The sequence below is a fragment of the Aethalodelphis obliquidens genome, unplaced genomic scaffold (genome assembly GCF_003676395.1).
Source record: "Aethalodelphis obliquidens isolate GAN/ISIS:26980383/991018 unplaced genomic scaffold, ASM367639v1 scaffold53, whole genome shotgun sequence".
Taxonomy (NCBI): Eukaryota; Metazoa; Chordata; class Mammalia; order Artiodactyla; family Delphinidae; genus Aethalodelphis; species Aethalodelphis obliquidens.
The window spans coordinates 13,024,586-13,048,550 of record NW_020837997.1 but is presented as its reverse complement, the minus strand read 5'-3'; the positions used below and the strand labels follow the sequence as shown (position 1 = coordinate 13,048,550).

Genomic DNA, 23,965 nt, shown 5'->3' with positions numbered 1-23,965 from the left:
GAAGGTAGGGCGGCTCAGCCTGCAGTGGCCTCGCGCCGTCAGAGGAGCTTGGAGAGGGCAGACGTGCACTGGGAGGTCGGGGACCAGGCCCACAGTGGACGCTGCCTGCCTGCCGTCCTGGCCGCGCCGGCCTCACTCCTGGGGCATGCAGGCTTGTCCTGGAGCGCTGCCCGGCGTGGGGACCGGGGAGGGTCTCCTGGGGAGGAGGGGAGGCCAGGACCCAGCCAGCGCCCCACACGCACTGGAAGGGCCTGGGGACAGGACCTCCTGCCTCTGACAGGGCCCAGAGGCGTGGCTCAGGGTGCTGCCACCACCTCGTCTGCCGTCTGTCGTCCGTCCGTCCGTCCGTCCGTAGGTGGCTCTGGCGCCCTGGCCTGGGGGTGCGACGGGCTCGTCTGGGCGCGAGGCTAACGCTATGCTGCCTTTCCTCCCGCGCCGTGTCCGCAGGTAACTAGGATTTCTACCTCAACCGCGAGACTATGCAAGGATGGGGCGGGCTGGCGGCGCGGGGCCCCCCGCAGGACGGCGAGGACGGATGGAGGCCAGAGGACAGGCTCTACTGTGAATCAGCGCCGCGCACAGCTGCGGAGACGGCGCGCTGGGGCCTGGCTCCAGCCTGTACTGTCGATAGTCTTAGATAAAGTATTTATCGTTTTTTAAAAAGTATAAACAATTTTGACTTATTTTATTTCACCGAAGTCGTGAAGGCAACCTATCGAGAGATGTAGATACTATATTATATGAGAGAATATATGTAAAGACATCGCCGAAGGACCGGCCCACCGCGGAGACGCTGGCAGCCGGCCCGGTGCTATCTCGTCGCCAGGCTCGCGCCTCCACGTGCTCTTGGTGCTGACTCTCGAGGTTGACCACGCCAACGCCAGGTCCTAGCGCCTGGCGTGTTCATTCCCGCCGCTCTTCCCATACCAAAGGCGGCGTCTCCGGTGGAGGCCCGCCCCGCCCCGCCATCACTGTGAACGGCCTCGGCTCAGCCCTCGGGATGGCGCCTTTGGCATCGGAACGGCAGTCCTGCGCGGCAAGGCTGCGGTGGCGGAGCCTCGAGGAGGGGACCCGTTCTCAGTGGTGCTTGTGAGGAGGGTCTGGTACCCGACTCTGCTGCCTGGCTGGCTGGCTCACTTGTGTGACAGGTGCATTTACTTTTGTACGCCTCTGCTCGCCCTGGGCTCACGCCGCAGCCCCCCCCCCCCCCCAGGGTCGGCTCCTGTGGTGGCCGGGGACGCAGGCGGGTTAGTTGTGGGTGCCTGCTTTGTCTACAAGGGAGTCACGCTGACAGGTGACAGTATTTTATAGAGAGGTGATGAAAATTTATAAATTTCATAGACGGACTTCATTTATTTTTAGACTGTATGACGAATACACAGTAAACTAAAGAGAAAAGGAGGAAAGGAAAGTGAGGGGAAACCCTCCCGCCTGTTCAAGTGCACAGCGGCACTGGCCCAGGGCCCTCCTGCCCACCCTGCTGGGGTGACACCTGCTCCACCCGAGCGGCCACGGTGGTGCTTGGGAAGGGATGCGCTTGGGGTGGCCGGGCAGGAGGGCTGCTCCCTGAGGCTCCGAGGTGGCCGGTAGGGTTCTTGGTCCCTCGAGCACAGCACCTGTGACTGGTCCTGGGTCCCTGGGTGGGGCAATGTTGTCTGTGTGCCTCCCGAGAAGCTCTCGGTCCCCCGAAAGGGCCAACATCGGCCAAAGGTGGGCGCCCCAGCGAGGGCTGAGCGTGGGCAGTCGGAGCCCCATCCTCAGGTGTTTGCCACCCAGGCGGCACCCGTCAAGGAGCGTGGGAGGGTGGGCCTCTGTGTGGTGGCCTAACGTGAGCCTTCCCCGGCCTGGCCGACTCCACATACCCTTCAGAGGTGGACGCCACGGGTCCTCTGCCTGCCCTTGAGTGGGGTCGGTGTGGTGGCCGAGGCCCGGCCCCGCTTCCTGACCCCCGGGACGCAGGCCACAAGGGTCAGAGCGGGCCAGTGCGCTGCCTGCAGCCACCTCTACACTGTGTGGGGCAGCAATCAGGCTAGAGACGGAGCCTTCCTCCTGTGACCGCCCGCCCTGCCCCCCTTCCCCCCAGGTCGGTGCTCCCAGTGCACGACGGTGCTGTCCTGACCCCCGGCCCCCGGCCTCTCCAAGAGGCTCCCCTCCCCGTGTCAGGAACACAGGGCTCCCGAGAAAGCTACGGCGCTGCCAGCGGAGCCCCCATCTGAACAAAGGACACTGTACAAACACTGCGTCACTTCGGGAGGACCACCGCGCCGCGTCTGTCCTCTGCACGCACGCGCAGGCACCAGGGGACGGACGACCCGCGCAGGGCCTGCCCCACAGCGGGGCCCAGCTCGGCCTCTCCACACCCACCCTCCGGTCCCAGCCTGAGCGCCGCTGCTGACGCCAGCCACGGGAGTAGGGCGCCGGCTGGCGTGCGTGGGGAGCGGCCCTGCGGGAGCCCCACCGCTGCTGCCGACGCGGGTGCTCCAGGTCTGACGGCTGCTGTCGCTTTGCTCAGGAAAACCTAACAACTAGGACAGCCTCCAGTCAGGGGATGCGTTCTCTGTTCAGCTATGAATCGTGACCTATTTAAGAACCAGCCCCCCCCCCCCACTGCCCTTATTTATCCTGCCAGCCGGCCCGTCTACAGTTAGGACTGTTTGTTCTCATTTACACATCCATCCACGCTGGCTCTCGCATCCCTGCCTTGGTTTGTAACGGAGACGGGCTTTGCTTTCTTGTTCTGGTAGCTTATGTTTCAGTTGGGGCGCTGGCTCCACCCCCTCTTCCCAAGGGAACCCCACTGCACTGCGTTTCCACCTGTAGACGCTGTAATAAAATACCTGTTTTCACTTGAACCTGGTCTGGTGGCAGTGTTTCTTCCCGACCGTGACATGGCAAGGTCCTGGAGCGCAAAGAGGGTCCCGGGCCGTGATAGCCATCCCCAGTTGGGGAGGACGGTCACTCCCAGCAGAAGCCCCACCTGCTCCGGAAGGCAGGCCCTGTGACCACAGCAGACAGTGAGCCCCACCTCAGGGAGGCCCAACCCCTCCTTCAGGGCCAACACCTGACTAGGTCAGGCCCACCCAGGGTGGGCCTTCTCCTTGACTAACTGAAACCGACTGCTTGGGTACTTTTCACACCACCAACAAAACCCTTCCCGAAGTCCCGCCTGCACTCGGAGGGAGGCCTGTGAGCCCCAGAGGCCCTGTGGGCTGGGCCCCAGCCTCCCCACCTTTCCTGGCTCTGGGTTCTAGGCCTCCTCTCCTCTGTTCCTACTGGGCACTTAAACCTTGAACCTGGGCAGGGCTTCACTTCCCTCAGGACCCCGCTGTGACTCTGCGGGACCGGCAGCCTGCGGAGGACAGAGGTCCCTCTCTGCATTCACTGCACCGCCGTCCCGTGTGAAAAAGAGGTACCTTTATTTGAACAGAACAAACTGGCCACCCGAAAGGCGCACCTTCCAGCTCTGCCCAGAGGCGTCCGGCCGGGGCCTGCCCCTTCAGCAGGAGAATTCACAGCAGCCCCAGCATGGGCCCACGCCCTTCACAGCATCACCTAATGTTGTACATTCAGCCTGCACGGGGCAGGAGAGTTGCACCAGCCTCAGGCACCTGCCAGGCCTGGATGGACGCACCCAAGGGGCTGGGCACAGCTCCTGGGAGAGGACACCTGTCCCCTGGCAGCAGCATGTGGCACTGAGGTGCCACAGTCCAGTGGGTCCCAGTGCATCCAGTAGGGGCTTGCTGGATTGTTTCTTCAAAAAGGCAGGCCCTGCGGATCCTGGGGCTTTTAAAATCTGTAAACCAAGACACCTCCCACGACAAATCCAGGCTTGGCCAAGAAACCGGGGACCCAGGGAGGGTTCATCCAGCCCCCAGCAGGAAAGTTGAGGAGCCCCACACCCAGACTCATGCCTTCAGGCCGCTCAGCTGGAACCTGGCCTCCTCTGATATGCCGAACTGCTCCAGGGGATCCTGTGTGGGTGGACGATGGTGGGGGGGGGGACGGCATGAGCCTAGGCCCAGAAGACCCCCAACTCCCACCCCTGCACCCACGCGCACCTTGCCAGTCATCTTCTGGATCTCATTCCGGTAGAAGATGAGGCTCCTCCGCATGAACTCGTAACTAGGGAGGAGGGTGGTGTGAGTCCACAGGGCCTGCCCCGCCCCTGCCCCAGGCCCCCAAGGCGGCCGCACCCCACCTGGCTCGACGCACCCCACCTGGCTCGACGCAGAGCAGCCATCCACTCCTGACACTGCTCCTCACTGCAACACTCAAAGTGATACTTTCTCTCTGGGTCCTCTAGAAAGCCTGCGGAAGGAGTAGCCCCCATCTGTCCCCGCTCGCTCCCACCTCCCCCCCACCCAGCCCTCAACTTCCTCTTGCCATTGTCCACGACTGTCCCCTTTCCAGCCCCGGCCCGCCTGGGCCCACTGCTTCCCACCAGCTGGGCGTCGGTTGAACTGTGTCCCCCAAAAGATGTATGTTCGAGTTTTAAAAAACATGAGACATTTCCCAGGACTATGAATCTATCCGGATGTGGAATCACTGCAGGTCTAAGTAGTTACAAGCAGTTGAGCTGAAGTCACGCTGCACTAGGGTGAGCCTCTAATCCAACAGGACTGGTGTTCTTAAGAAAATGAAACCTGGACACTACCACACAAGGGAGAAGATCCCATGAAAAGGAAGGCAAAGATGGAGTGAAAACGGTCGCCAGCGACCCCCCAGAAGCCGGGAGAGAGATCATGGGGGCAGATTCTCCTTCAGAAGGAACCAGCCATGCCAACACTCTTGATGTCACACTTCTTGCCCCCCAAAACTGAGAGAAATAAATTTCTGCTGTTTAAGCCCCCTAGTCTGTGGCACTCTTGCAGCCTCCCCAGAAGACTAGTTAGTAGCTCCGTCTTCGCCTGCAGACCCCACCCTCTCAAGACGACCCAGGAGAATCCTCCCAGTCCCCCAGCACAGGGCCCTGATCCCAGGAGAAATAAAACAATTACAGCGAGGCATCCACCCCGAGAGGGCAGCGCTCCCCAACAAGACAAGGGCGGCCTCTGGGGTAGTGCGCTCGGCCTGGGTCCCCACCCAGAGGAGCCAGCGCGAGTGGGGCTGCCCGGGACACTGGACTCAGCCTCTGGGGACTCAGGCGGGGTCGCGCCGGGGCGGGACGGGGTCAAGTAGCCTCGCCCCAGGCCGCACTCACTGATGGAGAAGCCGCTGGGCTCTTCCTGAGTGACTCTGCAGTGCTCCAGCAGCAGGGCTCCGACGGGCTAGGGGCAGACAGGGGCATGGGGGCGGGCACCGGGAACCTGCCCCCGCCCCGCCCCCGACTCCACACCCCGCCCCCCAACTGCGGCCGCCCCCCCCCAACTCCGGACCCCAACCCCGACCCCCACCCCCAACCCCGACCCCGCCCTCCCCGCCGCCTTACCTCCGCCTCGTCCGTCCGGAAGTAGAAGAGGAAGTTGACCACCAGCTTCACCAGCCGCCGTTTCACCACTGCGGGAACAAGGCGGGCTCGCGCGCGTTCCGCGGCTGCCCACCCCCGCCCCCCGGCCGCCCGGCCGCCCGGCCGCTCCGGCGCCTCGGGCCGCTCACCGCTGCCCTTCTTGGGGCCCCGCATGCCCAGCTCAGCTGCCATCTCGGCCGGCTGCCGGGACAGCGCCTGCAGCTCCTTCTCGTTATAGCGCATGGCGCCGCTGGGACCCAGAACGCGGAGCGCTGGGCCGCGCCCTCCGGGCCGCCGTCCTCACTCGCGCCGCTGCCGGCGCCAAAAGAGTCCCACGGCGTCGTCCCGGAAGCGCGGCCGGAGCTAACACGCCTGCGCGCTCCCGGGCCGCTCAGCCTGTCCTACACCGGCGAGTGGCAGAAGCGTCCCGGGGGCCGCCGGGGCCGAGTAGAGCCCTCGTGGGGCGCACAGAGCAGTAGGCAAGATGGACGGTTGTCACGTAACTAAGCAACAAGGTGGACCCGGGGTGGAAACGATAAAGCACCCCCACGACCTATAGCGCCCAGTACTCAAGGGAACAGGCGGACGGGAGTGGGAGACGAGAAGCAACTCGCTATCCCGCGAGAACTGGCTCCGCGCGAGTTTGGCCGACGATAAGGACAGTGAGAGCCGGTGCGCACGCGCGCTTCGGCTTCCGGCCTGCACTCCTGCTGCCCGCAGTCCTCCAGCCTCCGAAGCGTCTAGCCCGCGCCGCTGGGCGGGCCGGGCATGCGCACACGGAAGAACCCCGCCCCGCTTGCCCTCGGAAGTGCTTCCTTAGCCCGCGGCGCGCATGTGCAGAACGAAGTCGGCGCGGCGGCAGAGGTGGTGGCCGAACAAGCGACGGCGGTGCGGCCGCGGGTGAGAGTTAAGAGCCGCGCGGGGCTAGGGCGGCGACCGCAAGGGGCTCCCTGGAGGGGAGTAGGCGAGGGGCGCCTCGGCAGGGGCGCGGGCTGGGGGCGGGCGCCGGCTCCGCGCCCGCGCCCGGCGCTGGGCAGGCCCGACCCCCACACCCTCGCCCGCTAGGAGCTCCGGCTGCAAAGGCCCATTGGGTCGGGTCGGGTCGGGTGGCGGCTCCCGTGGTCCGGGGCGCCTTCCCTGCGCCCGAGGACTCGTCCGTTGGCTTGCTGGCTCTGTGGTCCGGGACTCACCTGGATAGGGGTGACGGCGGCCCCAGTTCCAGGCCCACCGAGTGGAAAGGAAGGTCCGGAGGCGGAGCGCCCGGCACCGCGCCCGAGGCCACCAGAGCCCGTTAGCTGGGCCCGTTTCGCAAGCGAAGCCCCGAGGTTAAGTGACTTCCCCGCCTGTCAGTCTAGGTTTCTTATACCATTCTTCTTCCTGCCCCCCAAAGCTCATTAACTTCTTCACCTTTCCTATTCGCCTGATTTTCTTTGCTTCTTGTTAAACCTTTGTACTTAAAGCGTTTTCACCTCACACGCCTAGCGGTTGTATTTTCCCACAGGTTGAAACAAATGGATGTCTTTTTTCCTTTCCCCCGTGGAAACTTCCCTCTCAAAGCTGTCATCCTCCTGCTCCGGTCGGGACTGGAGCCCCACCTTGCAGCTGAGTAGCTGTCCTAGAACCTGTTGTCCGGGCTCCCCTGGGCTGGCTTGTTTTCAGTGTGACCATCTACTCCCCTTCCTTTCTTCCATCAGAGCTCATCAGGTAGTTTTTGAAGAAGTCGACTCTTTTTTTTTTTTTTTTTTTTTGCGATCCGCGGGCCTCTAGCTGTTGTGGCCTCTCCCGTTGCGGAGCGGACGCGCAGGCTCAGCGGCCATGGCTCACGGGCCCAGCCGCTCCGCGGCATCTGGGATCTTCCCGGACCGGGGCACGAACCCGCGTCCCCTGCATCGGCAGGCGGACTCTCAACCACTGCGCCACCAGGGAAGCCCTCGACTCATTTTTTTATATTGAGCTCTCGGTTAGCTGAAAACGGCTTTATTTACCCTCACAGGCAGAAGGGTGGGTGTAAAGTTCCAGATCAAAAGCCCCCGGTGGGAGCTGTGAAAGCATTGCCCGTCTTAGGAGTTCCCTGCTGTCCTGAAGGGTCTCGTCCCGTTCTGGTTTCCGACCTCTTGTTTCTGATTTTCTTTCTGTCTAGTAGAAACTTTAGGTTTTCATTAGTGCTGTGAAATTTAATGGTTTCTTCGTTTGAGAGTGTTTTTTTTTGGTTTTGTCTGAAAATTAGGTTCTTTCAGTTCTGAGGTATTTTCTTTTATTTCATAGGTTATTCCTTTGATGATATTCTCCACGTTTGTTCTTTTTAATTGTTATTTTATGTGGGTCTATAGTTGATTTACGACATCGTGTTAGTTTCAGGCGTACAGTAAAGTGATTTATACACATACATATGTCCGCTCTTTTTCAGGTTTTTTTCACATATAGGTCATTGCAGAGCATTGAGCACAGTTCCCTGTGTTATGCAGGAGGTCCGTATTGATTATCTTTTTTTTGAATAAAGTTATTTATTTTATTTATTTTTGGATTTGTCACGTCTTTGTTGCTGCGCACGGGCTTTCTCTACTTGCGGCGAGCAGGGGCTACTCTTCATTGCGGTGCGCGGGCTTCTTGTCGTGGCAGCTTCTGTTGTTGCGGAGCACGGGCTCTAGGTGCGCAGGCTTCAGTAGTTGTGGCGTACGGGCTTAGCTGCTCCGCAGCATGTGGGATATTCCTGGTCCAGGGCTCGAACCCGTGTCCCCTGCATTGGCAGGCGGATTCTTAACCACTGCGCCACCAGGGAAGCCCTGGTTATCTATTTTAAATATAGTAGTGTGCCCACGTTTCGTTCTGTTTTCAGTTCGTGATTTCTAGATTCTTGCTTTGCCTGTTATTATTTTGCTATTATTGTTGTTATTGTTGTTCATTTTCCTGTTCTCCATTATGAAAGCCTTCTTTAACTCTTACATTCAAGCGCTCGTATTCATTGTTTTGTCAGGTTCATCACGTATTTACTTTTAAAGGTTTATTTTTTTTTTTAACTTTATTTGTTTATTTATTTAGGCTGCACCGGGTCTTAGTTGTGGCATGCGGACTCTTAGTTGCAGCATGTGGGATCTAGTTCCCTGACCAGGGATGGAACCCAGGCCCCCTGCATTGGGAGCGTGGAGTCTTACCCACTGGACCACCAGGGAAGTCTCAGGGTTCGTCTGGTTTTAATTCACCATGCTCACATTTGGCATCTATTCTAGTTTCACGATGTGATAACGTCTCCTGTCATCCGGGAGGACGTTAACATCTTCTATTGATGTTTCCACCAGGTTTCTTTTTTCTCTGATACACACGTTTCTTTGCGTCTGTTTATGTTAAGTTACCAGTCTGCATGGAGAGTAGTGCTTCTCATCTAGCGAGCTCAGTGGGCCTGGCAGAGTGCTGGGGTTTGGGGAGTGTGGGGGGCCCCCAACTGTCAGTGTCTGAGAATACTGTCTCTGGTGCTCTCTTCCCAGAAAAGACTCCTGATCTCCCCTGGGCTGGGAGCACCAGCTGGGTCTCCTGCCTGCTGGACACAGACCAGGGGAAGGGGTGTTGCCTGCTGCTTAACGGGTGGGTTTTTTGTTGTCTTTTTTTTTTTTTTGGCTGCATCAGGTCTTCGTTGCTGCGCGGGCTTTCTTTAGTTGCGGCGAGCGGGGGCTACTCTTCGTTGTGGCGCGTGGGCTTCTCATTGCGGTGGCTTCTCCTGTTGTGGAGCAGGGGCTCTGGGTACGCGGGCTTCAGTAGTTGTGGCTCGCGGGCTCTAGAACGCAGGCTCAGTAGTTGTGGTGCATGGGCTTAGTTGCTCTGTGGCATGTGGGATCTTCCCAGACCAGGGCTCGAACCCATGTCCCCTGCATTGGCCGGCGGATTCTTAACCACTGCGCCACCGGGGAAGCCCTAGCAGATGGGTTTTGATGGACCTGGCCCCTTTTCTCTCTGGCCTCATCTCAGTCTCTGATAGCTACTGGCACTCACTGTAACGTGGTGAGTGATTAAGTACTTGCTTGCGTTTGGGTTTCCTGAGCCAGTCGGATCCTCTCCACAGGTGCTCTCACGACACCTGTGGCGCGTACTCCCGGCTAGGACAAGAGCTTGTTCTGGCTGCTTGAGGAGAAACTGGGCTCCCCCCAAACTGACTGGAACTCTTGGCTCTGGTAGTGTTTTGCCTTTACCAGTTGGCGGCTCTGGGTGGACTTGGCGTGAAATAAAAAGTCTAGTCCTGGGATTCTGCAGCCTCACCACGTGTGAGGTTTTTGTAAACTCATCAGGTCACACTGCCGGTCGGTGGCACAGCTGGCTGGTGCCTGGACTGTTAGTTTCCTGTGGTCGGTGCAGCAAACCACCACCGACTTAGTGGCTTAAACGACCTAAGTTCATGATGCAGCTCTGGAGGTCAGGAGTTCATTGTGAGTCTCACTGAGCTTTATTTCTTCTGGAGCCTCCAGGGGAGCATCGGTTCCACCTTTTCCAGCTTCTAGAGGCGCCGCATCCCTGGCTCGCGGCCCGTCCTCCATCCTCACAGCCGGCAGCGCAGCATCTCCCGTCTCTCTCTGTCTCTGACCCCCTGCCTCCCTCCTATAAGGACCCTGTGATGACACTAGGCCCCTTGGGGAATCCAGGGTCCTCCCCTTCTCAGGGGCCGTAACTTAACCCCACCTGCAAAGTCTCCTCTGCCCCGTGAGGTGACACGTCCAGGAACCCTTGAGATTGAGATGGGGCCATCTTTGGCAGGGGTCATAGTCACTCCTGGGCCCCATCCCTGTGAATTTACCCCAACAGAGACAAGATGCCAGGGGCCTGGGGCCAACATTGACCAGTGGGAAAGGGAGTGTAAGATGAGAGAGGTTCCTGGAGGTTGGGTCTGAGCTGAGCCTGAAGGAGGGTGGGAAACAGTGGCTGGGCTGGAAGAGACATCAAGGGCTCGGGAGAGCCTTCCTCAGCCGCGAACGAGCCGTGAACATCTTGTGCGTTAGGCAGTGGCGGGGGGATAGGTTGGTAGATGTGTTCCTTGTTTCCAGCAAATGTACAGCTGAGCCTGAGAAGCAGAATTTAGGCTGAGAGAAATAAGTGTAAGACAATCAGAAAGGGAATTCAGAGAAGGGAGTGAACAGCATGGGCTTGGGTGGTCTGGGGAGGCTTCTTGGAGGAGGTGAGACTAATTAGTGAGACCTTGGTCTCATTTTGCCCTTTGCCATTTCGGGTGCTTGGGCCTTTGCACTCCTCAGGCTGGGGGGACTTCCTCAGTCCACCCACCAGGTCACCTGGAGATGCCCTGTTTCTCCTTCTTCCTCATTTCCATGTGCCTGGCCCATAGTGGACCCTCGGCCACTGGAAGAGACTTGGTAAAGCGTGGGCATGAGGCTGAGAGCTGCGAGAGCTCTGGGGGATGAGGCTGAACCAGGAGGGCGAGGCCTCCTGCGCAGCCTCACAGCCGCCCCTTGGCCTCCACAGGTTTCCTCTCTGGTCTGGTAGAGCCCCAAGGTCCTCACCATGGACTTCCAGCATCGCCCCGGAGGCAAGACCGGGAGTGGGGGCGTGGCCTCCTCCTCTGAGAGCAACCGGGACCGTAGGGAGCGCCTCCGGCAGCTGGCCCTGGAAACCATCGACATCAACAAGGTACACGTGCCCTCCCGCCGCCTGTGCCCACCCTGCACCAGGGAGCTTCACCTGGAGTGGCAGCTCTCAGTGTCCACCAGAGGCCGGCTGCTGTTCGTAGCCCCACGTTTGAAGGGTCTGTTAGCACAGGAAGCTATACTTAGCCAGAGGTGTGGGGAGTCGCCAGTGGTGGGGGCCCTGATGGCACCACGGGCAGCGAAAGACAGCAGCTTATCCGTACAGAGCTGTAGGGAGACAGGCCTCTGCCTCGGCCCTGGGGATACGTATGTGGGTCCCCCTGGGCGCTGTGGGGTGTGCAGCAGCATCCCTGCCCTGCCCCCGCGCCAGATGTCAGGAGCTCCCCAGTCACAGTGGCCACAGATGTCCCCATATGTCGCTCAGTGTCCCTTGGGGGGCGGAATCACCTCCGGTGAGACCCCAGGGATAGGGATTCCACTGACCCCAGGAGACTGGGTTCCATGACCACCTGACCTCTGTGGTCCTGGGATGCTGTACACATTTCAGTCCACACCTGAGTGGGAGGGAGAGGAGGTGATACAGATGATGGGGGCCCCCCTGGTTTACACCAGCTGAGCATCGGGGAGTTATCCTGGTGTCCAGCGTGAGCAGGGAGCAGACTCAAGGTTTTCGCGAATAACTGACTAAGGGTTTCTCAGCTTGGAGGTGCGGCCCGGTCATTCCCTGGGGCGTGGGGGCCGTCACGGGCGCTGTTGGGTGTGGAGCAGCACCCTCACCTCCACACTTGATGCCAGGAGCCCCCAACTCGTGACAACGACTGACGTCCCCAGACATTGCCCAGTGGACCCTGGAGGCAGAGTTGCCCTCGATGTGCCCCTTGGTGTTCAGTGTATAGGTCCTCTTAGACTTTGAAACGCTCTGAGGTGTGTCGAGCCCGCACCGTGTGCCGGACGCTCCCAAAGCCCCTCAGAGGCCTGGCCTGGGAGGTCAGTTCTGTTACTCTTCCCATTTTCCAGATGAGGAAACAGAGTTGAGGGTGGGATTGTCATCGCCAATGACGACACGGTCTCTGGGCAGTGGAGTTGGGACCTGAACCCCTGCCGTCTGCTCTGCGCCTCTTGAGTGGTCACCAGTTGGCCCTGGAGCCCCTGCCCCACTCACGGGATGTGCAGAGACGGGGTCTCCTAGGGCCTCGGGTTGGCCCGCTTGCTTCTCTGCCCACGTCAGGCTGTGCTGCGGCACGAGGAGGGCTGGCCTGGTCGGCGCCATGGAGATGCACGAGCAGCGGTGCTGTTTCGGCTCTGCCTCCTGGACCCCAGGCTGCCGAGGACGTGGGGCCGGGGCTCCCGGAGGACCCTTCCCCGAGCTTGCTGCAGGGGCGTGTGGTCAGCCCCAGCCCCACCCAGTGGGCTCTGCGGTGCTGCCTGGGGGGCTCCTGCTTGTCCTCTGGGCCCCCTCCCCCGCCGCGAGCGTTTGCCCTGAAGAGAGTGGTGTTCTCTCAGCGCCTGTGCGGGGTCCCCAGGGCCCCTCCCACCGCATAACAAGCGTGCTTCCTCCGCAGGACCCCTACTTCATGAAGAACCATCTGGGCTCCTACGAGTGCAAGCTGTGCCTGACGCTGCACAACAACGAGGTGTGGCCCCGCCCCTGCCCCACCCCCCACCCCGCCCCACCTGTGCTGCTGTGGACTTGGCGAGTCCTTCACTACCGGTGGCACCGTTGCCACAGATGTGTATCTGGGAACGTGGGGACACCCTGGGACGTTCCACGTCAGGGTCGGGGTCGTGAAGTCTAGCCGGTGTGGCTCTAGTTTGCGCCTTTGAAGCAGGCGAGAGTCTGATGCTCCCTCACACTGGGCCCCTCTCCTGGCACGAGTAGGTCCCTTTGTCCCTTTTCTCGTGTGGAGGACGTGCTTTGTTTCTGGTGGTTGCCAGCCCCGGTCGGCAGCACTGAATTGAACAGCCCGATATGGGAGGGTCTCCCCGCGGCATTGGGGCTGCTCATCCTCCGGGGAGGACCGTCCTGGGCATGCTGTCCCCGGGGGTCAGAAACCGCCCCCACCACCGGCCCCCATTGAGAACCACTGATTCGCGTGTTTCATCCCTGGGGCATCGTGGAGATGGAATCACGGGACATGATCACTCCCGGGTTTCCCCACCACTTCCAAGCAGTGTCCACAGCCCACACTGCACCCCAGCAGCTGCAAGACTGCCCGCGTCGCACCCTCCAGAGGCCTGCCTCACCCCCGGCTTTTGGGGGTCTCGTTCCCCTGTGTGCAGACCCACTAGCGCTCGTCTACTCAGCAGCGATTGGGTGCCTATCGGCACCTCCCCGCTCGCTTTGTCCTGAGCTGTGCGTCCCTCTCCCGTTCTAGGGGAGTTACCTCGCGCACACCCAAGGGAAAAAGCATCAGACCAACTTGTGAGTACCTCGCGCCCCTTCCCATGCCCGGCGCTCACCCCCACCAGAGCTGTCACCTCACTTGACCCCCGTCCCCCCTGACCTCGAAGCTCCAAGGTTGGCTGGGGCAGGGCGGGGGGGTGGCACTCCTGGCACCTGGGCCTATGGCCTTGGCGGCCTGTATGGAGGGGCCTCAGCCCCATGTCCGTCCCACCTGCAGGGCCCGGCGAGCAGCCAAGGAGGCCAAGGAGGCCCCCGCCCAGCCGGCGCCAGAGAAGGTCAAGGTGGAGGTGAAGAAGTTCGTGAAGATCGGCCGCCCGGGCTACAAAGGTAAGGATGCTCTGTGGCTTTGGCGGGCAGCCCCACACCCATCCACACCCACACCCACACCCACACCATCCGCCTCTGGGGAGTGGCTTCCTGTCAGAGGGCTTTCTTCCCTGGGGGCTGGGACCGCCTTCCCACCGTGAACTTTCACACACATGCCGGAGGAGGAGCAGTGTCGTTATTCTTTACGCTCCTAGCAAAGGTGGGTGAGCTTGTGGGACGTGAGCGCGAGCCCTGGTGTGGCTCTCTCCTCTGACCACGGAACTGGGTGCTGGCTCTTCTTCACCTGAGGAGAAAGGAAGGGGAGGGGGAGGGTCTGTGCGTGCAGCAGCGCCTGTGTCACCTGGTTCGGAAAGCCAGTCAGGCGGCCCAGCTGGAGCACAGGGGATACAGGAGACCGTGTGCCCGGGGCGGGGGGGACGGCAGGCCACCTGGTAGGCGTCCTGCTAAGGTGGGGACATCCTGCGTGTGGGTGGCGTTTCGGGGCGTGGCGTGCAAAGGCCCTGGGGTGGGCCTGCTTGGTGAGCCAGGACAGGGATGGCACTGTTTCCCTGGGGAGGCCACCACAGGCTTTCTGGCCAGTCCAGGCCGTCTGGCGTCTTCCTGGGTGTAGCGGGGAGACACTGAGCACCCGTGTGGAAAGCAGCCCAAAGCCACAGAGCTCTGGCAGTGGGCACCCTCTCCCAGAAGTGGGGGCACAGTCTTGACCCTCACACTCGATGCTCCCCAGGTAGGGGGGCGGGCAGTGAGGAGGTCTCCCTCCCACCCCCACCCCCACCCGTGTGATCTGGGGCAGATGGCACCCGGGGTGCAGCCCTCCCAGCCCTGGGTGGTGCCCGTCCAGCTGCGGATGGCTCTTGTGCTTCCCCAGCCAGGTGACCACCCCCAGGCCTGCTCTCCCGTTTGTGGGTGGTGTTAGGCCAGCCCCAGGGCCCCTTAGCTGGTCCTGACACCTCCTGTGTTGCAGTGACCAAGCAGAGGGACACGGAGATGGGTCAGCAGAGCCTCCTCTTCCAGGTGAGCAAAGGCTGGGGACCCAGTTCTGAGGGAAGGGGCTCCCTGAGAGGCGGTGCTGCCACCTGGCCGTGTCCCCACAGATCGACTACCCCGAGATTGCCGAGGGCATCATGCCCCGCCACCGCTTCATGTCCGCCTACGAGCAGAGGATTGAGCCTCCGGACCGGCGCTGGCAGTACCTGCTCATGGCCGCCGAGCCCTACGAGACCATTGCCTTCAAGGTAGCGCACTGGACCCCCGAGAGGTGGGGAGCCGGCCGAGGAGTTTGCTCCGTCCGGGCAGCTGGCCTCCAGCCCACTCCAGGATGCCCCTTCCTGCCAGGGCCAGGGGTAACCCTCTGGGCCCTTGCCTCTTGAGAGGGTGGCAAAGGACAAGGCAGCGCGAGGGCCGGGGGCTGGGCATCGAGGTGGGTGTCTGCCCAGAAGCAGAGACCCCTGACATGGCCCCAGCAGTAAGGTGTCCCTGCTGCTGGCTGTTCATGGATTCCATGACCGGATCTGGTCCCCAGATGGACGTTAATGGCATAGCATAGATCACGGCTTTCTCGGGCTTGCAGGTTTGCTGAGCGGTGGAGCAAGGACATCAGTCGACTCTGTTACCCCTAAGCTAGACCCTGTCCCCTCACAGAAGGGCCTCCTCAGCCAGGCCATCTCGTGGTCCTGAAGGCCCGTCTCTGCCCCCTGCTCCACCCCACGCAGGTGCCAAGCAGGGAGATTGACAAGGCTGAAGGCAAGTTTTGGACTCACTGGAACCGGGAAACTAAGCAGGTGAGTCACTGCAGGTCCAGGCAGTTGCCGAACCTTCTCCCAGCCCGAGGCCCAGGGGCCACGCTCAGCCTCTCCTTTCTGTCCAGTTTTTCCTCCAGTTCCACTTTAAGATGGAGAAGCCACCGGCCCCGCCGAGCCTCCCTGCAGGGCCTCCTGGGGTGAAGCGGCCCCCACCCCCGCTGATGAATGGTTTGCCCCCTCGGCCACCACTGCCCGAGTCATTGCCCCCGCCCCCGCCAGGAGGCCTGCCCCTGCCCCCCATGCCGCCCAGTGGGCCTGCGTCCTCGGGGCCTCCGGGCCCTCCTCAGCTGCCCCCACCGGCTCCCGGTGTCCACCCCCCAGCACCAGTGGTCCACCCCCCAGCATCTGGAGTGCACCCCCCAGCTCCTGGGGTCCACCCACCGGCACCAGTGGTCCACCCACCAGCATCTGGGGTCCACCCCCCTGCTCCGGGGGTCCATCCCCCAGCCCCAGGGGTCCACCCTCCAGCACCAGGGGTCCACCCTCCAGCCCCCGGGGTCCATCCTCCCCCATCTGCTGGGGTTCACCCCCAGGCCCCAGGGGTGCACCCACCAGCTCCTGCAGTTCACCCCCAGGCCCCGGGGGTCCATCCTCCAGCTCCCGGGGTCCACCCCCCAGCCCCAGGGATCCACCCCCAGCCTCCTGGGGTCCACCCCCCACCTCCTGGGGTCCACCCATCAGCTCCTGGGGTCCATCCTCCAGCTCCTGGGGTCCATCCCCAGCCTCCTGGAGTTCACCCCTCAAATCCCGGGGTGCATCCCCCAACTCCCATGCCTCCGATGCTGAGGCCCCCGCTGCCCTCCGAAGGCCCTGGGAACATTCCTCCCCCTCCCCCCACCAACTGAAAAGCCACCCCTGTCCCAGCAAGTCTGGCCTTGTTTTCCTGTGTTCCCCCCCGCAGAGTGAAGTTGAGTTTTTTGTACAGGGCTGGGCCGTGTTCCCAGAGCCCATTAAAGAGTCTCTGCTAACCTTGGAGCGCACTGCTGTGTGGGCTGGCCGGCGGGCGGGTGGGCGGGAAGCACCCACTCGCTGTGGGTGAACACGCATGGCTGCCCTCTGCCACCTATGGGGGTGGCTCAGGGTCGGGGCCCCACCAGGATCCCAGGGGGTGGCCGCTGGCAATGCTGTGCCCTGGAGGCTGCTGGGTGAGGACAGACCCTGCTGGCCAGCAGTGGGTCTGGGGTCGCCCTCTGGGAGGAGAGCAGAGCAAAGGCTGCTCGCTCTCCTTGGGGGTCTCTGTGGGCCCCGAAGGCGTGGTGAGCGAGCGTGCAGTGGGTGTGGGGGTTCGCCCCCCCACCCAGTGGTCCCGTGGGGCAGGGGCTCTGCCCTCTGCCCTCCTCCAGCACCCTCCACCCCCCAAATTGTTGATCGTTTGGGCCACACACTCCCTGCTCACATTCCTGCTCCTGCTCTAAAGGGGAAAACTTGTCAAGGACATTTTGACAAATGGGTCACAGGCCACACTTTGTAGCACTGGTGAGAAGAAGATAGATAGGCAGCTGAGCCGGAACAGAAGGGGCTTTGAGGAGGCTGCCGGCCTGCCCGGGCTCACAGCGGGCACTGGCCCCCAAGGTCACATCCCTGAAGGAGATAGGGGCCGCCTTCTGGCACAAACATTCTTGCTCCCCCATATAAGCTGGGGCAGCCCGGCCCCTCCAAGCTCCCATGATGCAGGGTCCACCTCTCTCTCAGCTGGCCCTGGTGCTGTTGGCAATGGGGGCCCTGCTGGGGGCCAGGACCCTCAGGGGAGAGGTCCCCAGCACCCCGGCCCTGCCCAGGGAGCCAACCCCAGGCGGCGGAGGCGGAGGGCTCATCTTGCACCAAGACTGGGACTGGCCACCCCCTGGCGTCTGGCCACCAGGCAGCCCTCGGGACCCCCTGTGCCTGGTGACCCTGGATGGGGGTGGCAACAGGAGCAGTGCTCCCCTGCGGGTGGTGGGGGCCCTGAGCGGCTACGAGCGGGCGTTCCTAGAGGCTGTGCGGCGCGCCCACTGGGGGCCCCGGGACCTGGCCACCTTTGCAATCTGCCCCCCGAGAGACGGGCAGCCCACCCTGCCCCATCTGCAGCAGCTGCAGGCATGGCTTGGGGGGCCCGGGGGGCGGCGGCTGGTGGTCCTGCACTTGGAGGAAGGTACGTGGGGCCCTAACCCAGGGGCCTGGGCGGGGGGCCGGCTCTGGTGCCCCGGGGTGGGAGAACCCTTGGGAAGTGGAGGCTGATGGCCACAGAGGTGGGTGATCTTATCTTTGCCCTGCCTGGGGCAGCAAGTCCTCCTGCAGTGCCTGGGGAGGGTCCCCTCTCCTCCGACCTTGGAGCCACAGGGGGCAGGGCCAGCACAGCCTGAAGGTCCAGCGAGGAGGGCCCCTCCCCCCACTCCCTGACCAGGCTGCCCAGGGGGCCTGTCCCCAGGGACCGCTGGCCTCAGACACACTACAAGGAAGGGCTTTACCCCAGGACATCCCCAGACCAAGAGACCCCAAGGGCTCCACCCCACTGCCCACAGTGTCTGTCACTCCTCCCAGGCCACCCGTGTCCCAAGGAAGCGCTACACCTGGGGTCCAGGGGCGTCAAGCCTCTCCCTCTAGGTTCCCCGGGGCTCTGGGTGGGGTGGGGGCTCTCCCTCCTGCAGGACTGGGACAGGCTTGGGGGAGGGGCTCAGGCATCCCCTTCCCCACTGTCCTGGCCGCAGTGACATGGGAGCCGACACCCTCGCTGAGGTTCCAGGAGCCTCCACCTGGAGGAGCCAGCCCCGAAGAGCTGGCGCTGATGGTGCTGTACCCAGGGCCTGGCCCGGAGGTCACCGTCACCGGGGCCGGGCTGCCCGGCGCCCAGGTACCAGGGAGTTGAAGGGGACTGCCCCTGGGCCACCAGGAGCCCTCACTCAGGGCGAGGAAGGGGTTACGGTTTTGTTGATTTTTTTAACTGGGTTTAACAAAAAGGCTGCAAGTGCCCAGGCTGGAATTTTGAAGGGATGCTAAGGGCAGCAGGCAGAGCAGGGCTGGCGCCCTGCGCGCCCACTGCCTGGCTGAGCCCCCATTTCCGCAGAGCTTCTGCCTGAGCCGGGACTCCAGCTACCTGCCCTTGGTTGTGGGACGCCCCGAGGCGGCCTGGCGCGGGCCTGGGCTCGCCCTGACCCTGCGGCGCCGCGGAAACGGTAGGTCTCGCCCAGACAGGGACAGGGATGCTGCGGAGCGTGGTGGGGACGGCTGTCCTCGACCCCCAGACCTCCGGCGCTGAAGCAGCGCCGCGCACGCGCCTCCCGTCGCAGGTGCGCCACTGAGCACCGCCCAGCTGCAGGCGCTGCTGTTCGGCGCCGACTCCCGCTGCTTCACACGGATGACCCCGGCGCTGCTCCTGCTGCCGCCGCGGGGTCCCACGCCGATGCCCGCGCACGGCCAGCTGGACTCGGTGCCCTTCCCGCAGCCCAGGTGCGCGCGGGCCCGGCCCTGGGGGCGCGGGGAGTGGGGGGCGGCGCAGCCTTGCGCCCTCACGATCCCCCACTCTGCCGTCCAGGCCGTCCCCAGAGCCCGAGGAGGCGCCACCCAGCGCCGATCCCTTCCTGGAGACGCTCACGCGCCTGGTGCGCGCGCTGCGGGGACCCGCGTCCCGAGCCTCGCCGCCGCGTCTGGCCCTGGACCCGGGCTCGCTGACCGGTTTCCCGCAGGGCCAGGTCAACCTGTCGGACCCCGCGGCGCTGGAGCGCCTGCTCGACGGCGAGGAGCCGCTGCTGCTGCTGCTGCCGCCCACGGCAGCCACCCCCGGGGTCCCCGCGCCACTGCAGGGTCCGGCGTCCGCGCTGTGGGCCGCGGGCCTAGCGCGCCGGGTAGCCGCCGAGCTTCAGGCGGCGGCCGCGGAACTGCGCGGCCTCCCGGGGCTGCCGCCCGCCACCACCCCGCTGCTGGCACGCCTACTGGCGCTGTGCCCGGGGAACCCGGTCGGCCCCGGCGGTCCGCTGCGCGCGCTGCTGCTGCTGAAAGCGCTGCAGGGCCTGCGCGCCGAGTGGCGCGGGCGGGAGCGGAGCGGGTCGGCACGGGCGCAGCGCAGCGCCGGCGCCGCGGCCACCGACGGGCCGTGCGGGCTGCGCGAGCTGAGCGTGGACCTCCGCGCCGAGCGCTCGGTGCTCATCCCGGAGACGTACCAGGCCAACAACTGCCAGGGCGCGTGCGGCTGGCCGCAATCGGACCGCAACCCGCGGTACGGCAACCACGTGGTGCTCCTGCTGAAGATGCAGGCCCGCGGCGCCGCCCTGGCGCGCCCGCCCTGCTGCGTGCCCACGGCCTACGCCGGCAAGCTCCTCATCAGCCTGTCCGAGGAGCGCATCAGCGCGCACCACGTGCCCAACATGGTGGCCACCGAGTGCGGCTGCCGGTGACCCCGCGCCGTGCTCCGGCCGGCCCATATTTATTCGGACCCCTTCATCGCTCCCAATAAAGACCAGAAAGCACGCGGTTGGGGTGTCCGTGCATGTCTGGGGACAGGCGGAGGCCTCCTTCCCCCATTTCTCCTCTGGCAGGCAGGGCCGCGTCCTCCCCGTTGGCACCCACTGCCTCCCTGACCCCGCCCCCGCCCCCCCCCCCCCTACAGCCGCCTAAAGCTCCCCATCCCTGTCACTCAGGCCCCGGGCAGGTTCTGGAGTCCAGGCACAAAGGAGCAGGCGATGAGGGGGACCACAGCGCTCGCTTTATTTGCTGGAACTGCGGGGCGGTCGAGCAGAGGTTCAGGGACCCCCGCGCAGGACCCAGGTCTGGCTCAGTCCCGCCCCTTGCCCACGTGGTGCTTCTGGCGGCCGGGAGGCCGGTCTTCCTCATCGGGGCGCCGCGGGGAGGCCCAGGCCTGCCTCTTCCTATGCTCGGGGTCTCTGGACTCTCCCGCCCATGCCCGATGGCCCCCTTCGCGCGCCTCCCAGCGTCGGTGTAGGGCCTCCCCGGCAGCCCGCGGCCTCTCCTCTTTCCGGGGTCTCTCCCTCCTCGGTCTCTCCTCCTTCTGTGGCCTCTCCTTCCGGGGCCTCTCCTTTCTCAGCCTCTCCGCCTTCTTCCGCCTCTCCTTGGGCCCTCGGTCGGCAAGCGGCACGCGCTCCTCCTCAGCGGTCTCCTCAGACTCCCCTTTGTCCTTCCCTGCAGCCCCGCTGCTCCTGGGAACCGCGGCCCTTTCCTCTACCTTCGCCGGGGGCTCGAGCGATCCCAGTGGGGGGGCCCAGGCCACGGACTTTGGCTGCAATGTGGACAGTGTGGGGTGGTGGGGTCGGCACAGAGTTCCAAGGCCCAGGCCCCTTCCCCCAGTGAAGGCCCCACTGACAGGTCACTTGAGGAAGTGCTTACCAGGGGTGACGCTGGCTCCTTCAGGGACGAGCTTGGCAGGACCCACGGCTCAGGGACAGGCGCAGGGGCTTCCGCCTCCCCCGCCACGGCCTCTGGGAGGGGACGGGAGGGGATGCGAAACAGCCTGGCCCAGGGGACCGACCACTGCACACCGTCCATCCCCGCCCTTGCCCCCAGAGACCCCTCTCCCTGGGGACATGCAAGGGGGCCCAGCCGGACCCCACCGGGTACGCTGAGGCTGGGCTCGGGTCCCTCCGAGCCCTGGGAAGGGGTTCCGAGTCTCCGCTGCTGCGATGACCTTCCCTTCAAACCTCCCTCATTCAGGCTGCAAAAGGATGCTCCCGTTTCTCTGAGGGACGCAGGAGCGCCCGCCCTGGCGCACAGAGAAAGCAGCACGCTACCGAACGGGGGCGCACACGCCCATCCCGGGCCTACAAGGCCCGGGGTGGGAGTCGTGGGGCAGTGAGGGTCGGTCACCGGGCAAGGGAGATGCACCGAGGTCCTTGCTGGGGGGTGGGGGGGCAGGGCTCCTCTTAAGGTCTATGGGAGGCGGGGGTCAAAGCTGGTCCTGGATAGAGGGAGTCGGGCGCGACCGTCGGGGTGCACAAGGTCAGTCTGTCGCTGAGCAGGAGGTGCACGGGGCGGGGGAACCCCCCCTCACTCACAAGGTCCATACTGGGGGGAAGGGGGCGCGCACGGCCTAGAGTGGGAGCGCACAGACCCGCCCCCTGGGCTGTCCGCGCTTCCGGGAGGGAGTAACCACGTGCTGCGGCGCAGGCTCACCTCGGCACAGCTGGAAGGCGGAGCCCAGCAGCGCCACGAGCGAGGCGAGCACCAGGCACTTGTTGAGCGTCAGGTGTCCCCAGAGCAGCTCCTCGCTCAGGACCGGGGGCGTGGGCGGCGGCTGCGAGGGCGGCGCGGCCTGCGCCTTCTTCCGCGCGGGGCTCCGGGGACCTGCGGGAGCAAGTGCGGGCTGGGCGCAGGCCGCGTGGGGCTGACCCGCGGCTAAACTCAGCTCTGCCCTGCCCGGCTGTGCGGCCTTGGGCCGAGGAACTAAGCCCTGCGGGATTGGCCGCTTCACTGGGATGCCGAGAATATTCTAGAAGATAATTAGCTGAAGCTTAGTGGCACCTAAGCTGGTGTTATCATGAATTAGCAGAGGCTCCCACAGCCCACTGAGTAACGGCCTGTGACACCCAGACACCCCCCAGTCAGGAGCCCCATGCACGCTATCACCCTGCCCCCCCGATCCAAGGACCCAGCCCAGGACCGATCCCCCACCCCCATGCTGGTCCACACCCACCCCCCCCACCTCACCCCTGCCTCCCGGAAACCCACTTGCTTCTGCTTTCAGCCTCTCCTTACCCGGTCCGGAGGCCACTTTGTCCACAGGCTCCTTTTCTGTTTTCTTGGGCCAAGCATCCACACCGCCTGCGGGGCTGCCCTCAGCTGCCGGCTCCTGAGAATCCTGTGGGGAGTAACATGTCATCCTGGGTGTTTCCCTAAGGGAGACCAAACCCTTCCCATGGGCTGCAGAAATGCACCCTCTTGGCCAACATGTCCCCTACTCTAGGGGCACCCTGGGCTGAAACCCCAGGGCCCTGGCTACTCACACGGGGCCAGCTGCTGGAGTCGGCCAGCCTGGATGTCGCTGTTGGCAGGAAAAGAGGGACAGTCACAGTCGTGGAAACCCCCAGGCTGATCCCACCCTCCGCTCAGTTCTGCTGGGTGAGGGGCAGGTGACTGCTCCCGTTCTGCAGATTAGAAAGCAGACAGACGCAGAGGCAGCCTTGCGTGAAGGCACACAGCACGTCACTGCCAAGCTGGGATTCAAACCCCGACCTGTGTGGCCCAGCACCTGTGTTCTCTGGGCTCTTTACAAACCCCCAACACACTAATGGACACAGGTTGGAAATGGGGGGCATGGTTTAAGTCAGTCTAGTGTGGGAGACCAAGTCCTGGTCCCTGAAGGTGAGCCACCTGGCTCAACAGGAGGATGGGGCCGTGGGCTTCATCCTGTGGTACCCTCTTGGCTACCTTGAGCCCTGTCCTCCCGGGGCCGGCCTGGGCAGGGGTCAGCCAGTGCAGAGAGGTCCTCGTCCACTTGGCAACTGCCCAGGCCTCCATCCAACTCCTCCAAGGCCCTGGTTGTCATGGAGACGTCTGAGAAGCAGCAGGTCCAGAGTCCGGCTTGGGGGGGAGGGGGAGGAGGCAGCCTGCATTTGCTGAGCCCCTGGTATGGGCCTGGGCCTGGGCCTGACCTGCGGAGAAGGGGGCTCCCTACCTCCCCACACCGCCTTCCTTGTCCCTCTGCCTGGAGCCACCTTTCCTCGGTAGCTTCACACGCAGGGCACGACCACAGCCCTCCGCCAGGCACTCTCCCTGCCCCCCTCAGGCCTGCCTCAGGACCCCTCCTGACAGGCTGCTGGGCTGCTGGGGCCCAGAGTGGGCTGGGTTCTGGCCATGGTCACACAGAGGTGAGCAAAGAGCCCAAACCGGAACCCTTGGCTCCAGGGTCGGCTCATGTTCTCAGAGACCAGCGACTATTTTTATCCAGTGCCTGAGGCCAGCAGGACAGGCCAATGTGGGGCCCAGCCCCTCCTAGGCCCTTGCCCCCCTGGGGTCTCCCTTTGGACCATCCTCGCCCCCTATTCCTGGCACCCAGCCTCCCCCCAGACACCCTGGGTGTAGGAGCTCAAGCCCCAGCAGCCGGGACCAGCCTGGTTCTGGCCTTGGCAGGCAGGGGCAGGGGTCCCGGGCCTCCGGACCCCAACGCTGGGGTCGCCACCTCTTCTGGCCGTCTCTGCTCCCATAGGGCAGATGAAGAAACTGAGGCTGGAGGTGGAGCCGTGGGCCAGAGGTTGTGCAGAGCTGGAGCCAAACCCGTCTGTTGGCTTCCACAGCCCTGCTCTTTGGGGTCCCCAGTGTCTCTGCTGCCAGCGTTAGTGTGACCCATCCCTGGGGCCAGAGCAGGCCGTGGGGAAGGGGCCCAGTGGGCCAGGGGGTGCCCCTAAGGGTGTGTGTGGGCAGCCACAGGAGTCGGGGACACCCGTGGACCTCAGGGATGCCCTCCCAGATCCCAGGGACC

General features: G+C 63.7%; 4 protein-coding genes across 7 annotated transcripts; 2 read left to right on the top strand and 2 right to left on the bottom strand.

The window, feature by feature from the left end:
- Positions 1-3,392: 3,392 nt before the first annotated feature.
- PLEKHJ1 (pleckstrin homology domain containing J1) lies at positions 3,393-5,799 on the bottom strand. 3 transcript variants are annotated; one of them, XM_027085673.1, is made up of 6 exons: positions 5,596-5,799; positions 5,429-5,496; positions 5,201-5,267; positions 4,218-4,308; positions 4,059-4,122; positions 3,393-3,971 (listed from the first exon to the last, which is right to left on the bottom strand). In XM_027085673.1, the coding sequence occupies exons 1-6, from the start codon at positions 5,687-5,689 to the stop codon at positions 3,906-3,908; spliced, it is 450 nt and encodes a 149-aa protein (XP_026941474.1). In that variant the 5' UTR covers positions 5,690-5,799; the 3' UTR covers positions 3,393-3,905. The 3 variants fall into 3 exon arrangements, with proteins under 3 accessions (XP_026941474.1, XP_026941475.1, XP_026941476.1); XM_027085674.1 differs by having other exon boundaries at positions 4,199-4,308; positions 5,596-5,766; XM_027085675.1 differs by having other exon boundaries at positions 4,213-4,308; positions 5,596-5,766.
- Positions 5,800-6,182: 383 nt separating this feature from the next.
- Positions 6,183-16,534, top strand: SF3A2 (splicing factor 3a subunit 2). Of its 2 annotated transcripts, XM_027085672.1 has the most exons (10): positions 6,183-6,346; positions 10,907-11,071; positions 12,591-12,662; positions 13,404-13,450; positions 13,650-13,759; positions 14,724-14,773; positions 14,854-14,994; positions 15,472-15,540; positions 15,627-16,083; positions 16,126-16,529. In XM_027085672.1, the coding sequence occupies exons 2-10, from the start codon at positions 10,946-10,948 to the stop codon at positions 16,404-16,406; spliced, it is 1,353 nt and encodes a 450-aa protein (XP_026941473.1). In that variant the 5' UTR covers positions 6,183-6,346; positions 10,907-10,945; the 3' UTR covers positions 16,407-16,529. The 2 variants fall into 2 exon arrangements, with proteins under 2 accessions (XP_026941473.1, XP_026941472.1); XM_027085671.1 differs by having other exon boundaries at positions 15,627-16,534.
- A 59-nt stretch (positions 16,535-16,593) lies between these two features.
- Positions 16,594-20,005, top strand: AMH (anti-Mullerian hormone). The gene is made up of 5 exons (XM_027085670.1): positions 16,594-17,692; positions 18,249-18,391; positions 18,605-18,713; positions 18,828-18,987; positions 19,073-20,005. The coding sequence occupies exons 1-5, from the start codon at positions 17,227-17,229 to the stop codon at positions 19,929-19,931; spliced, it is 1,737 nt and encodes a 578-aa protein (XP_026941471.1). The 5' UTR covers positions 16,594-17,226; the 3' UTR covers positions 19,932-20,005.
- Positions 20,006-20,112: 107 nt separating this feature from the next.
- On the bottom strand, positions 20,113-23,485 carry JSRP1 (junctional sarcoplasmic reticulum protein 1). The gene is made up of 6 exons (XM_027085676.1): positions 22,915-23,485; positions 22,491-22,528; positions 22,216-22,345; positions 21,661-21,831; positions 20,878-20,969; positions 20,113-20,770 (listed from the first exon to the last, which is right to left on the bottom strand). Exons 1-6 carry the CDS (start codon positions 23,030-23,032, stop codon positions 20,309-20,311), a joined length of 1,011 nt encoding a protein of 336 aa, XP_026941477.1. The 5' UTR covers positions 23,033-23,485; the 3' UTR covers positions 20,113-20,308.
- Between the last annotated feature and the right edge of the window lie 480 nt (positions 23,486-23,965).

Bases quoted from the DNA above. Each gene is read 5' to 3' on its own strand.
- SF3A2 (XM_027085671.1), top strand. From the start codon at position 10,946: ATGGACTTCCAGCATCGCCCCGGAGGCAAGACCGGGAGTGGGGGCGTG. The intron at 12,663-13,403 runs GTGTGGCCCCGC...CTCCCGTTCTAG, and splicing joins TGACGCTGCACAACAACGAG to GGGAGTTACCTCGCGCACAC. The intron at 14,774-14,853 runs GTGAGCAAAGGC...GTGTCCCCACAG, and splicing joins AGCAGAGCCTCCTCTTCCAG to ATCGACTACCCCGAGATTGC.
- JSRP1 (XM_027085676.1), bottom strand. From the start codon at position 23,032: ATGACAACCAGGGCCTTGGAGGAGTTGGATGGAGGCCTGGGCAGTTGC. The intron at 20,970-21,660 runs GTGAGCCTGCGC...GTCCCCTCCCAG, and splicing joins CGCCTTCCAGCTGTGCCGAG to AGGCCGTGGCGGGGGAGGCG. The intron at 20,771-20,877 runs GTAAGCACTTCC...TCCACATTGCAG, and splicing joins AGGAGCCAGCGTCACCCCTG to CCAAAGTCCGTGGCCTGGGC.
- PLEKHJ1 (XM_027085673.1), bottom strand. From the start codon at position 5,689: ATGCGCTATAACGAGAAGGAGCTGCAGGCGCTGTCCCGGCAGCCGGCC. The intron at 5,268-5,428 runs GTAAGGCGGCGG...GTCTGCCCCTAG, and splicing joins TCCGGACGGACGAGGCGGAG to CCCGTCGGAGCCCTGCTGCT. The intron at 4,309-5,200 runs GTGAGTGCGGCC...CTCCTTCCGCAG, and splicing joins GCCCAGCGGCTTCTCCATCA to GCTTTCTAGAGGACCCAGAG.
- AMH (XM_027085670.1), top strand. From the start codon at position 17,227: ATGATGCAGGGTCCACCTCTCTCTCAGCTGGCCCTGGTGCTGTTGGCA. The intron at 18,714-18,827 runs GTAGGTCTCGCC...CTCCCGTCGCAG, and splicing joins CCTGCGGCGCCGCGGAAACG to GTGCGCCACTGAGCACCGCC. The intron at 18,988-19,072 runs GTGCGCGCGGGC...TCTGCCGTCCAG, and splicing joins GTGCCCTTCCCGCAGCCCAG to GCCGTCCCCAGAGCCCGAGG.